We start from the raw sequence: 13,835 nt of genomic DNA, 5'->3' as shown, positions 1-13,835 counted from the left end.
GGGAACTCTGAGAATTGCAACTCTGTGAGGGGAATAAGGATCTCCTAACAATCCCAATCTCTACTAATGGATGTGAAAGTTGGACAGTGAAAAAAGCAGATAAGAGAAAAATCAACTCATTTGAAATGTGGTGTTGGAGGAGAGCTTTGTGCATACCATGGACTGAGAAAAAGACAAATAATTGGGTGTTAGAACAAATTAAACCAGAACTGTCACTAGAAGCTAAAATGATGAAACAGAGGTTATCATACTTTGGACACATCATGAGAAGACACGATTCACTAGAAAAGACAATAATGCTGGGAAAAACAGAAGGGAGTAGAAAAAGAGGAAGGCCAAACAAGAGATGAATTGATTCCATAAAGGAAGCCACAGATCTGAATTTACAAGACCTGAACAGGGTGGTCATTGACAGATGCTCTTGGAGATCACAGATTCATAGGGTCACCGTAAGTCGTAATCGACTTGAAAGCACATAACAACAACAACAACTCTCAGCACCCATAACAAACTACAGTTCCTGGGATTCTTTGGGGGAAGCCATGGCTGTTTAAAGTGGTATCATAGTACTTTAAATATGCAGTGCAGATGGGGCCTTATATCCTACCTTTCCTTCAAGGAGCTCAAGACAGTGTACGTAGATTTCCCCCTCTCCATGCTATCCTCCCAAAGGACTGGCCCAAGAACACCCAGTGAGCTTCATGGCTGAGTAGGGATTTGAACCCTGGTCTCCCAGATTCTAGTCCAACAGTCTAACCACTGTGCCAAATTGGCTTCCTTCAGGGTAGCACTACGGGGTATATACATGGAGACTTAAAAAAAACAAACCTTTAAAAAATCCTGAGCAACACCACCCCTAGTAGTAGACTAGATACAAAACTTATGGGACATTTTTAGTCTGTATTAGCAATTTTACCAAAGGCAAGATGAGCATAGCAAACAAAATACAACTTCATGCAGGAGTGATGCATACTAAAATGAATATTTGGAAGGCATCCTCCACCTCCAAACAGATACAAACAAATTTAAAATAGGACAACACTTCTAAATATATGAAATAGTTTGAACTGTTCTTATATGAAAAAATAACCCCCTCAGTTTTTTAAATAGAAAGCACAGGTGCTTGGGGAAAAAAACCCTTGATGCAAGTTTTTCTTCAGAATGTCAAATCTTTTATTTTACTGCCAACACCTACCTCATATCCTGGGGCTATAAATCCAGTGCACATTCACATGGGAGTAAATCCCACTGAACCTTGTGAGATTTACTTCTAAGTAAAAAATGTACAGGATTCCACTGCTGATGACCACTGAAAAGATACCTATCAAATACAGCTCAGAATTATACCCGAAATATATCTCCTTACCTGAAAGGTATGCAACTTTCTCCTTCAAGATTGGCAGGACTTCCATAGCTTTCATTTCATCATTTTTACGAAATCCTGAAGAAATAAATAAAACGGATGTTAGTTGCCTTTCAGAGCAGTATGCGTTTCCCATAAGAGAACTGGGCTACACACATGCAACAGATTATATGAAACAAGTTTCTGGAACTATATCACTTCATGGCATCCCTTTTCAGGGTCTGCATCATTTCATATTCTGGGGTGGGGAATGCTGAAAATATGAAAATAGGCAGGCATACAGAAAGCTAAGCTAATACACTGCTAGCCTCCTGTGGGCAGTTGAGGGTATCTCTACCCCACCATCGCCACAGTAGAATGAATACAATATTTGGGGATTTTTAATTTAAGGGGGGAAAAGACAAGTATGGGGGATATGATAGAGATGCATAAAATTATGTATGGAGAAAGTGGAAAGGAGGATGTTTTTTCTCCCTCTCGTAATATACTAGAAGCAGGGGCCATCCAGTTAAGTTGAATGTTGGAAGATTCAGGACAGAAGAAAGGAAGTACTTCTTTACACAGCACATAGTTAAACTATAGAATTAATCGTCCCATCAGATTGTGTTAATGGCCAGCAATTTAGGTAGTTTTAAAGAGGGATTGGATAAATTCATGGGGACAAGGCTAACAGTGGCTACTAGTCATGATGGCCATAGAGCGCCTCCAGTATCAGAGGCTGCATGCCTCCGTCACTTAGGAGCAACAGCAGGAGCGGACTCTTGCCCTCATGTCCTGCTTGCTGCCTCCCCAGAGCCATCTGGTTGTTCTCTGTGGAAAATAAGATGCTGGACCAGGCCTTTGGTCTGTTCCATCGGGGCTCTTGATATTCTTGGGGGTTTATCAAGACCCTAATATGCCACTGTACACAGCTGCTGCACTGAGTGGGTCACCAAATAGGCAGGCCTTTATGTATTTGAAAGGTAAGAACTGGCTGAAAATTGTTGATGATTTAAATCGATCCATGTTGATGATTTAAAATCAATCTAATCCACCCTGACACTGGGCAAGACTGCTGCTTGTGATATGAATAATCCTGTACCACGTAATATCTTTTATTGGATGCTGCCTCTCACATTCCAGTTGCGGTAAAATGCTGAGTGGGAGAGCCTGTGAAGCTCCCACTTGGACAAGTACTTAATGCCAGATTTCTATGACAAGCAAATGCCATGCGACTCAGGTTCTGCCTACTACCAGTTGCTTTGAAACCAGCCCTCCCGTTACAACAATTTCAGAAAGTGCCAGTCCAAGTCACGGGTCACAGCTGAGGTCACCAAACTCATTTGGATGCACTGCTCAAAAATATGCCTGCCCTGTAGATATAAGAGATACATGCTGAAGAACTCTTACATCACAGCAGTTATATTGTATGTGTTTGGGCCCTCTTCCAGAAGGCAATCCAATGCCTTTTGGCAAATCTGAAGCATGGCTACCTGGATATTAACCCCAACTAGAAACACTACTGTACTTTTGAACTTTGAGCTTCAGTTTGATCCTTGCACATGCAGGCTTATAAAAGAAACCAGCTCCCTTAGATCCCTTGAGGGAAGGGCCATTATAGCTCAGCAGAAGAGCACCCGCTTGCATGCAGAAGGTCCTGGGTTCATTCCCCAGCATCTCCAGGTAGGGCTGGGAGAGAACACAGTCTGGAATACTGGAGGGCCACTGCTGGTCACCGCACTGAGCTAGATGGAGCAATGGTCAGTGTCAGGCAGCTTCCCATGTCCCTAGCTTAAGTACTTTTAAAGCAAATGTTTCAACTCACGTAAGTACCCCAGAATGAGATCCATTTATGCAACACTCAAAACCATTTCAGAACTTTTCTGCTGGAATTACTTTAATCATCATTAGAACATTATTGGTAATGTTAAACAGGAGCCCTCTCGCCCTTCACACCTTAACCTCAACTGTCTGGAAGTGGACTAACAAGGACAGCGAGCAGCCAACAAAGGTGCTCAAAGTCTCCTCCCTACTGTATTAATTACAGTATTACCTGTTAATCCCCTTCCCCTTCTCAGCTTCCTTTGTTCTAGGCAAAACACGCACACCCAACCTTTTTCATCCTGGCTTCTTTGTGGATCATTCTTCTGACCAGCTTTTTACGTTGGTAAAAAGCATGTAATCTCCTTTTTTTTAAAATTAAAATGAAAACATAGGTGATTTATTCCAGGAATTTAAGGCAACCAAAATGTCCAGTTGTTGAGGAATGGCTTGATAAAATACGGGAATATCCTTTTATGACCAGATTAACAAATTCTATACATGTGGAAGGAAAGACAAAACTTGAATGCTTTTGTGGACAGCTGGATGCCTTTGACTAAATTCAGTCCTGAGACTCAACTGTGCTACAACAGAAATCAATGTTTTAACACGTCCTGATCATAACAGCAAACATTAAAAAAACTAAAATGAAAGCCCTCAGTATCTTCTAAGAGGTTGCAGTATAATGATCCCCCCAACATGGATTCCAACCCAACAATTACCAAATAAGTGGTCGGTATTTCATTGTAGATTATTTATCCAGAAACAAACAAATGTCTCTCTCCCCCGCCCGCCCCCCAAGTGCACTGTGAAATTTATGGCAAATGTCAGCTATTTACAAGTTTTTAAAAATACAATAAATAACCCCAGAACATTTATGTTTGAGGTCTGAACAAGGAGGATTTCTGAAAATCGCTGCATGCATGCACAGAGCCATAAATATCTGCATCAATCTCTGCTCACACATTAGCTTGGCAACCCTCTGAGTGAGCGAGCGTCCTCAGCACTGCACATTAATAGAGATGATGTCATCTTTTCAAAACCAGGGCAGTCTGCAGCTCCTGCTGCCGTCGTCTTTTCCACTGCAGTGCCTGCAGTATTCACAGGATTTGCAAGAGAGAAAGGTGGCACAGCAGAGAGAAAGGTGGCACAGTGGAGAGCTAGATAAAGCTCCCTTATTTGAATTCTGCCTGCACAATATATTACAGAAAATCTTGGAGGAAAATTATTATCTCATTCAACTATGCTTACTCTTGGAAAGTATGAATTCATGAATTGGGGTTCAAACCTTTCCTACCTGACCTAAGAAAGAAGAGTCTTTTTATACTTTGACAATCCTGAATTCACCTGATCCACACAAGATTTTCACAGAAATTAGTATCCCCAGTGAAACAACTAACTTGGGCCATAAATGTTGTAATAACAGCCACTGCTCCTTTAGCGTGGATCTTTTCTATTTTTCTCCCATACTAATAATGTGATAGATACATTAACTATTGCACCCATTAACTATTGCACAAATTAACTATTCAACTCTAAACCAAGAATACTTTCCCCCAAATGTAGGCAAGGAATAATACCTTTAGGCAATACATTTTTTTTCCTGGAAAGTGATCTTGAACTTTGCTTAATCTTATTTGGTGTTTTTTTTTAAAAAAATTAACGTTTATTTTTAATGTATGTAACCTTGAGCATCTTAGAGATTTAAAAATAAAAACAATACCTTCAAACCCCTTTGAATGCATATGTTCTGAATAAGGAATTTAGTGTTCTAGCATCACACTGTTACCTACTATAATACACAGGCATAATTCCTTATTTTGCAGGAGGGTTAAGAGAATCCGTACAATACAGTGCAACTCCAAGAAAGCATACAGTTTTTTTGTTAAATTGACTGCCATCTCATCAGGATGGCACCTATCTCTTTCAACATAGAGAAGCACTTGGAGGAAAAGAGGATTATCTCCTTACCCATCACTTGATTTTTTAAAATAATTGTACTGATTTGTTTAAAATACATATGACTAGTCCTGAGAAAACTAAACCAAACATAAATAAATATTGCCCTCCCCACCTGCCCCAATCTCCAAGATTTGGCAATAATAGATACATTTACAATATATATCCGATGTTTTATACAGTCAATACAACATCATTATATAGTCCATGTAATTAAGAAATTATCAAATGCTTAAGAAGGAAATGAAAAAGAAGAAAAGATAAAAAGAAAAAACTAAAATAATGGCTATTTATCATACTAACAATGAAAAATGAATTAATATAATCTGTATTGTCCCTTTATTTATTTATTTATTTATTTATTTATTTATTTATTATTTGATTTATATCCCGCCCTTCCTCCCAGCAGGAGCCCAGGGCAGCAAACAGAAGCGCTAAAAACACTTTAAAGCATCATAAAAACAGACCTTAAAATACATTAAAACAAAACAATGTTAAAAACATTTTTAAAAGCTTTAAAAATATTTTAAAAAGGGTTAAAAACATTATTAAAAATATTTAAAACACATTAAAACAAAACATCTTCAAAATGTTATTTTTAAAAAGCTATGAAAACATCTTCTAAGATTAAAAACATTTTAAAAAAGAAAGTTTAAGAACATATTAAAAAGCAATTCTAACACAGACACAGACTGGGATCAGTAATTACCTTACTGGAACAAAAACCTTTCCAATCTAATATTCCCATATCTATTCTAGCATAATCTAAAGGGATCCCATCTTTCCATAATATCAAGATTGCATACTCTTCCTTCTCTTCTCTGAATACAATACATTAATTTGTCCATTACCACTAGCTTGAAGCATTTCTTCAACCATTCAGTGACAGGAAGTAATCGTGCCATTTTCCAGCTCCTGGCCCATACAATTTTAGCTGCTACTATCATAAGAGATCTGAATCTAGATTGGATCTCATCTGGGATTATTTGAAAAATAATCATCAAGGTGGATCTCAATCACTTTATAGATGTTTTTGTTGTGTTTCCATACAATATAGTATATATCCTGTTTGCTTTCCAGCCTTTCAACCAGCTTTTCCCCTTTCAAGTTCTATCACCAGCAACCCTTTTACCCAAACATATGGAGGAACAAAGTGAACAAGAAAAAGCAATCTGTTCTAGGTGCTAGATGGACTGGAGTCTCTATACAAATCTCATCCAAAGGCTTTCCTCCAATTTAAGGGATCCAGCTGTATTTTGAAATAGGCATTTTCCAAGTACTTATTTCTAAAACTTACCGATCATCTAATGTAAAATCTCCATTCCAGAGAAGAAAGGTGTAATTGCGGTTAAGAAACCACACTTCAGGGATACTATGCTCAACGCTGTAAAACATTGGCCACTGCGCTTGAAAGCAAGGTAAATGAACCAACGCTCAAACAGGAGGATCTCTTATGAAGCCAAACCTCTAAAAGGCACCAGCTTACTGAGATACAACTCCAAACAATGCTACATGCAAAAAGACTAGAAAATGCTCCAGACAACTATCCAACGCAGCAAACACACAAGGGTTTTACTACAGCAGCCTTTTTCAACCAGTGTGCCTCCAGATGTTGTTGGACCACAACTCCCATCAGCCTCAGCCAGCATTGCCAATTGTCAGGAAAGATGGGAGTTGTGGTCCAACAACATCTGGAGGCACACTGGCTGGGAAAGGCTGTACTAGAGGCTTGCAGCAAATGGTTCTCGTTCAGCCTACCCCAACCTTGCGCCATCCAAATCTTTTAGACCACAACTCCTGTCAGTCCCAGTCAGCACGGGAGTTGCAGTCCAAAAGATTTGGAGGACACCAGGCTAGAAAAGGTCGTTTTAGGTGAGGTAACTAGTAGCCAATATGGAAACTTCAGTCTTCCTCACATTTGTAGCTCCTGGCCTGGGGTACGTGCCATCCCTGCTCGTTCGCTATTCCAGTTTTCCATTCCTGAATAATCTGCCCTCTCACTTTCCCACCTTCTCCTTCTCCTTTGAGTCCAGTTGGTTGGTTTGCGCCACACCGAGCTTCCTTTGTCCCTCTATAGCAGGTGTAAGAAACCTTTGGCCCTCCAGATGTTATTGTACTACAATTCCCATCACCCCTGCCTATTGGCCATTCTTGCTGGGGCTAATGGAAGTTGTAGTTCAGCAACATCTGGAAGGCCAAGCACCTGGAAGGCCTACACAGCTATATAGGATCACAGCAGTTCAGTCAATTACAGTCCTTCTGCCTTCTCCCATCCCTCTGATATTTTGGCAGCTATTAGACAAGCTGCCTGAGAGACTTATATCACCCCTCCACCACAAGATCCTTTACTGCAGAGATGGGGAACCGGAGGACCTCCAGATGTTGGACTCCAACTCCCATGCCAATATAATAATGCTGTTATACCAAAGCTATGCTGTGACTGCAGTTGGAATACCACATACAGTTCTGACTGTTTCACCTCAAAAAGGATACTGTAGAGCTGGGAAAAGTTCAGATGTTGAAGCAGAGAAAAGGTTGGGGCTTTCTAGTTAAGAAAAAAAGCAGGGGGGGACATGATAGAATTGTATAAAATTATGCATGGTGTAGAAAAAGTGGACAGAGAGATGTTTTTCTCCCTCTCTCATAATACAAACCAGGGATCATCTCATGAAGGTGAATGATGGAAGATTCAGGACAGAGAAAAGGAAGCACTTCTTCACCCAGCACAAAGTTAAACTGTGGAATTCACTACCTCAAGATGTAGTAATGGCCACCAACTCAAGACAGCTTTAGAAGAGGATTTGACAAATTCATGGAGGATAAGGCTATCAATGGCTACTAGCCATAATGACTAGGTACTACCTCCAGTACTGGAGACAATATGCCTCTGAATACCAATTGCTGCGAATCACAAGTGGGGAGTCCTGCTTGCAGACTTCCCATAAAACATCTGGGTGGTGACTATGAGAACAGGATGCCAGACAAGATGGGCCTTTGATCTGGTTCAGCAAGCGTTTCTTATGTTATAAGCCCCAAGCAAGCATGGCCAATGGTCCAGGATGATGGGAGTTGAAGCCACGGATTTCCCGTTCTGCTTTATTGCATTGCATAGAATTTACATTTTAATCCTTATATTACAGAGGTTCTACAAATGAGAATACAACTTTTACTGCTCCCGTGATACCACACGTGAATAAGACAAAACTCTTAACATTTTTCTGACAGCTTTCTGAGAGTACTGCTTTTCTCCAAAACATCCCACAGACAAACAAACTACTTTGTAATAGCCAAGAGCTTTCAACAGATGAACATTATTGCCTATTTATCTTCACCTCTGGGCAGCAGCTGTTTAACCAGTCACAGATTGCAGTCTCTGAATATTAGCCTGATCCCACTGCATTTTGAATTAACTATCCTGCTTTTTATTATGCTCTTAATTACTAAGTAATTGGGTCATCTTTCCATGGATCTTGAGATGGATTTTAGCATTTCAGTTGTTGTAAGCCGCTCTAAGAGCTAACACTGATAAAAGAAAGAAAGAAAGAAAGAAAGAAAGAAAGAAAGAAAGAAAGAAAGAAAGAAAGAAAGAAAGAAAGAAAGAAAGAAAGAAAGAAAGAAAGAAAGAAAGAAAGAAAGAAAGAAAGAAAGAAAAGCAGGATATAAATATGGTAAACTAATATTTCAATTCGATCAACTAACGGTTTCAGAGGTCAACTCAAGCACACATCTCTTCAATGACATAGATAATTCTAATATTGCCATCCTATGCCAAGGAGTATAGTGCGCATGCTTCCTATACCTAATAAAGCCACACCAGGCTAACTAAAAATGCCAGCAAAAATATTTTAACTCCCCTGTGGTGGCCTTCAAACCTTTTAAGACAACCAAGAAGAAAAGGTTACTATGGCCCAAATCTTTAAATCTATAATCTCCTATAGATATATGAAATCAACACTAATTCTATATACATTTCAAAAATGAGCAACTAGCACTGTAATTCTTAATATGTCATCAGTACACTGTTGGGGACAAACTTTAAGCAATGGTGTTAGACTGACTATCTTATGAAGAATATGTAGAAAGTGTTCAAGAACAATACTTGGGAGTTCCATCAAATCTTGAATTTCCCGTAACAGTCTAGAAAAGCTACACCATAGTTTTTTTAATCAGTTCAGTAAATATCTTGACAGTGATGTCCTGATTCAGGATGATGACCTCACTTCTGGAACACTCATTCAGTTAGTGCTACCTGCTCCTCCTCACCACTATGACCTGCCTGGAACTGAACTCAGACCCCCCCACACACACCTTGCACCTTCCACTTTTGTCTCTGTTGATGAATGACCAACTCTTTCAAAGACACTGTAGGACCCAGAGGTCATCAGCCTGGTCAATGTGTGACTGCATTTTTAGCAACATACTCAGAGTATATGGTATAAGTTGGATGTGATAGGCTCAGCTGAATTTTAATATTTTAATTTACAACCTGAAAAAGGTAGGGATGGATGTATTATTAAGTAATTAATTAAATTGATATCCTTCCTCCCAAAAGGAGCCCAGGGCAGATAACAGTTGCTACTTTTCTTGTTGGGTCTGAACTCTTCTACCTATAAACCAGCTCTAACATAAATATCTATGGATCGATTACACCAATAAAATGATGGTGCCTTGGTGTAGCGGTTTTCTTTTAAGTTTTCTTTTCCATCTTCATTTCTGATGGCAATGCTGGGGAGAAGGAACATCATGGACAAGGAATAGGAGAAAATGATTAACTGGATTTCTTAATCAGTGAATTTCTCTGTAAAAAGTTTTAATTTGTTTGGCTGACTTTATTCCCCAAGCTCTTTAATAATTTGTTGCCTAGACCGAGCGCTCTTTGAGGATACAAAGGTGGTGTCGTGTGTTGGAATACTAAGACCCATCCTGAACCCACAAACTCGTGGTAAGCTGTCATTCAAAAGCAATTACTGGGTTGCATGAGTATCACACTCTGGAGTTAGATTTGTGGCCCTACATATTGTTAGGCTGGGTTGAAGCAGTTCTTTGCGATTATAAGATCCTACAGAAGGTGGAATTCCTGCTGTTATATCTGCTTCTGTTTACTAGTGCCCAGTGCTATTGTCCCACAGCTTGCAAAGCCACAAGCATGGTTTGTGCAGTAACAAGAAGGGGAATAGGTGTGGCTAGTTGGAAAGAGAAAGTAGCTGTGATAGCAGTAAAGGAAGAATCAAGAAGGTGACAGGCATAGCAAGGCATAGCAAGATATCACAGGCAAAAAGAGAAAAAGTGATTGGGACAACTACCCTGGCTCTGCACAAAAACTGTGGCCGAAGCTGGGGAGTCAAAAAGATGAGGTGGTGGGTATAGTTTTTAAGAGATCATTTCTAGGCATCTGTTAACAAGATCTCTCCTAATTGGAACTGGCCAGGTTTATATTCAGCAGGAAGGGTGCATTTGTCGACAACCTTTAGGCCCAATAGGATGCAGGCTCAATTGTTGAGTGAATGTAGTACCAACAAAATCTTCCTTTTCCATATGGGTCTGACTCACAATGCTTACCGGGGCCCCATCTGCACTATGCTTTCAAAGCAGTTTCACATCACTTTACATAGGCATGGCTTCTCCAAATAATCCTGGGAACTGATGTTCGTTATAGGTGCTGAGATTTGTTAGGAGACCCCTGTTCCTGCCACAGAGCTACAATTCTCCGAGTTCCCCAAGAAGAGGGATTAACTGTTATATCACTGTGAGAATTGTTACTCTGTGAGGTGAACTTCCTAACAACTCTCAGCACCCTTAAATGGCAGTTTCCAGGATTCTTTGGGAGAAGCCATGACTGTTTAAAATGGAATGATACCGCTTTACATGTATAGTGCAGATGGGGCCAACTGTCAACAGCACAACATATGACCCATTACAAGATGAGTGAGATTCCCAAACGGTAAGATGAAACACACACATAGCACATATCATGCACCTACAGATTTGCGCAAAAGCACCTTGGCAAAAGGTTTTGCAAACGTTTCTACCCTTGATTTGTGGGCACTGTTCCTGCAATCTTCCTTCTCTCCCATTCCCCCACCCTTTTCTGGGTAGTGGTGGTGATTAAACTTACAGTAGGCAAATAGCATAATGGTTTGCATGAGAGAGAGAGAGAGAGAGAGAGAGAATGCTGTTCTCCCTATGCTGTAGATATGGACTGCTACTTTTGTCAGATGCTTAGTGGAAGCTTTGATTTTCAGGCCAATTTCATATTTTAAATAAGTTTATATCCTGCCTTTCCATTTGGGGGTGCTGTGGAAATCCATGATACTCCAATACTGGCATTTAGCAACAGACATACAATGACCAGTCTCCCATGTTCAATCAAAAATCTTTTCAGGCTTTTAAGATGGCTCAGCTTTTCCTCTCACCACAGAACACCAGGAAGCGCCCGTGGTGGGAGAAAGAGTTGAAGGTCCTAGAACAGCACAGCGAAGAGGTTTACTATTAATAATAATAAGCTGGTTGCGGTATTGGGCCTAGGATTCAGCATCCTAAAAAATCTCAGCTTTTGCAGTTCAGTTTATTTTTTCTACACCCGATAGCTAGAAGGTTAGGCTTGAAAGTGTGTGGATACTGCCTACAGAAAGAAGTCAAAGGGGGTATCTCAATAAGATTTCCAGCATGTGGGGTGGAGGAGAGAAGAGGCAAATATCTTGGCACATCTGCTTGCTTCTCAGAGCTAGCAAAACCAGAATTATGCGAAGTGAGAAGGTAGATTTTCCACTGTTTGCATAAAACGTACACATTCCACTGATTTCAGCTTTTCTTGGAAGTGAACATGCATTGTCCAAATGCAGGCTTTTCTTTTTGTTTAAAGTGCCACATACATACAGGTAACACACTGCATAAGGTGTGGTCGCACTATACACCCAATCTTAGTGATCCTTCCCCCTCTTTTGATGTCAAAGGACTGCAGTTACTGGAAACCAGTATACTACCATATCACACGCACATGGGCTGACCCTGCACCACACCTATGATATCTCTTGTTTCCTGGCTGTATAAACCAATCAATAATGTCCAAAACAATGTTAGCACTTTTGCAACTGGCTAACTGCTTGATTCAGTGAGAGGCAATGCTCAGATAACCAATCATACTACAAGACTGCAGCTTCACACATTCATGATATCAGTCAATTATTGTAATCTCTACAACATGAAGATATGGCCATAGAATGGCTCCAAATGCAGATTTATTACCCACTTTGCTTCCTAAGGAGTGTAACTGCTGAGAGCCAGTCATTCCAGATTAGCTATTTATACAACAGAAAACCAAGACTAAACAGTGTCATCTGAGTGAATACCATCTTTACCTCAAATAAATTAGCGTAACATAACATGCAAGTCAATCCAACTTGGGACACATTCCAACTCTTCTTGAACAAAAAATGAGACCACTACTGCCAAAAAAACAACCACCAAAAAATCCACCAAACATCGTATTTAAAATTATCCAGCTCATCTGAAAGTAGAGATAAAAGCGTGCCTTCTCTTACTGCAGCATCTGACTTGGATGAGATCATTGAGTTCCAGTTTGCATAGAAAGCAGACAAAATCCTGCCCATCACAAAGTGCATACAGAGGGTCTTTTAAATATTACCTTAGCTGGGAAACAGATTGGTGGATCATGGGGAGTAGAGTTATTGAAAAAAGAAGCCACCCACACAAAATAGAAGGCAGCCCACTGCTCAGTTCTGTGAACAAGACTATTGTAGTCTGCCCCTACCCATAGGGCTGGGTTTTTGAAGTATTTCCCCCAGCTGTGGAGGGGCTGCTCAGAGAGGAACATAGCTGGGTACAGTGATGGTAATGTTTGAAAGGCCCCTCCATGCTAAATCAGGAGTGGGCCAACTTCAGTCCTGCATGGCCTATTTTTATTTATTTTTAAACGAAAATCCCAGAATCTACTGCTGTGTTTGAAATTTCTCAGAAAAATTCTTTTGGAAAAAAATGTTCTTTTTCAAGTTCTTCCTGAACTGTTGGAGAACTTCAGTCAACACATGGAGAAGGCTCAGTGAAACATCCTTCCCAATTTTGCCACCTAAGAACAAGGTGGAGAAATGTGGGCACAACTCTGGATACAGTTATAATATTCTTTGGTATCATCTGAATATTAACAAAGGAAGCAGTGGGCTGAGCCCTACTCCTTCCAGTTCTCCTCTCTCAGCCCATGGTTTCCTCCATCATCAGTATCATCTATCATAGAGTCTCATTAAACAAAGTTTTTCCGAAGAGAGTTTTCTGAGAAAAAAACGCTGGGAGAATTTCAGTCCCCTCCCCAAGAATTTTTGGCAAAATCCTTCCCCCCTCCAAAAAAAAATTACTGTTCATAAATGGCATGGAGAATTTAGAAGGCCATTTTGCTCAACCCTAGCTTTAAATTTAGAAGCAATAGCATATAAGTTAGGATCCCACAAAACATATTCATGGAGGATAATGTGGTACAAGTGGGGAGAATGCTTTTGCACTCAGGTCCTATATGTATCTGGTTTGCCACTGTGAAAACAAAATGTCGGCCTAGATGGGCCTATGGCCTGATCCAACACAACTCTTCTTATGTTGTTATCCCTTAGTTGTAACTAGTTGGTGTTAAGTGTTAAGAGCGGGCATGCTCTCTTGAGTAACATCATAAAAAATGCTTCACTGGATCAAATAAAGGTCCTTGTAG

At 40.1% G+C, this 13,835-nt stretch overlaps 1 protein-coding gene across 4 annotated transcripts in view; it reads right to left on the bottom strand.

Annotated features, from left to right (window-relative positions):
• Nucleotides 1-13,835, bottom strand: part of TRIO (trio Rho guanine nucleotide exchange factor) — a 279,134-nt gene that overhangs the window by 209,599 nt on the left and 55,700 nt on the right. For all 4 annotated transcript variants that reach the window (XM_061589413.1, XM_061589410.1, XM_061589377.1 and 1 more), the window contains exon 2: nt 1,367-1,441. In XM_061589413.1, coding sequence (XP_061445397.1) covers nt 1,367-1,441 — 75 coding nt within the window. The remainder of the gene's footprint in view (nt 1-1,366; nt 1,442-13,835) is intronic.

Source organism: Rhineura floridana, chromosome 1, assembly GCF_030035675.1.
Source record: "Rhineura floridana isolate rRhiFlo1 chromosome 1, rRhiFlo1.hap2, whole genome shotgun sequence".
NCBI lineage: Eukaryota > Metazoa > Chordata > Lepidosauria > Squamata > Rhineuridae > Rhineura > Rhineura floridana.
The sequence above is the reverse complement of the archived record's forward strand: the minus strand, read 5'-3'. Positions and strand labels throughout refer to the sequence as shown.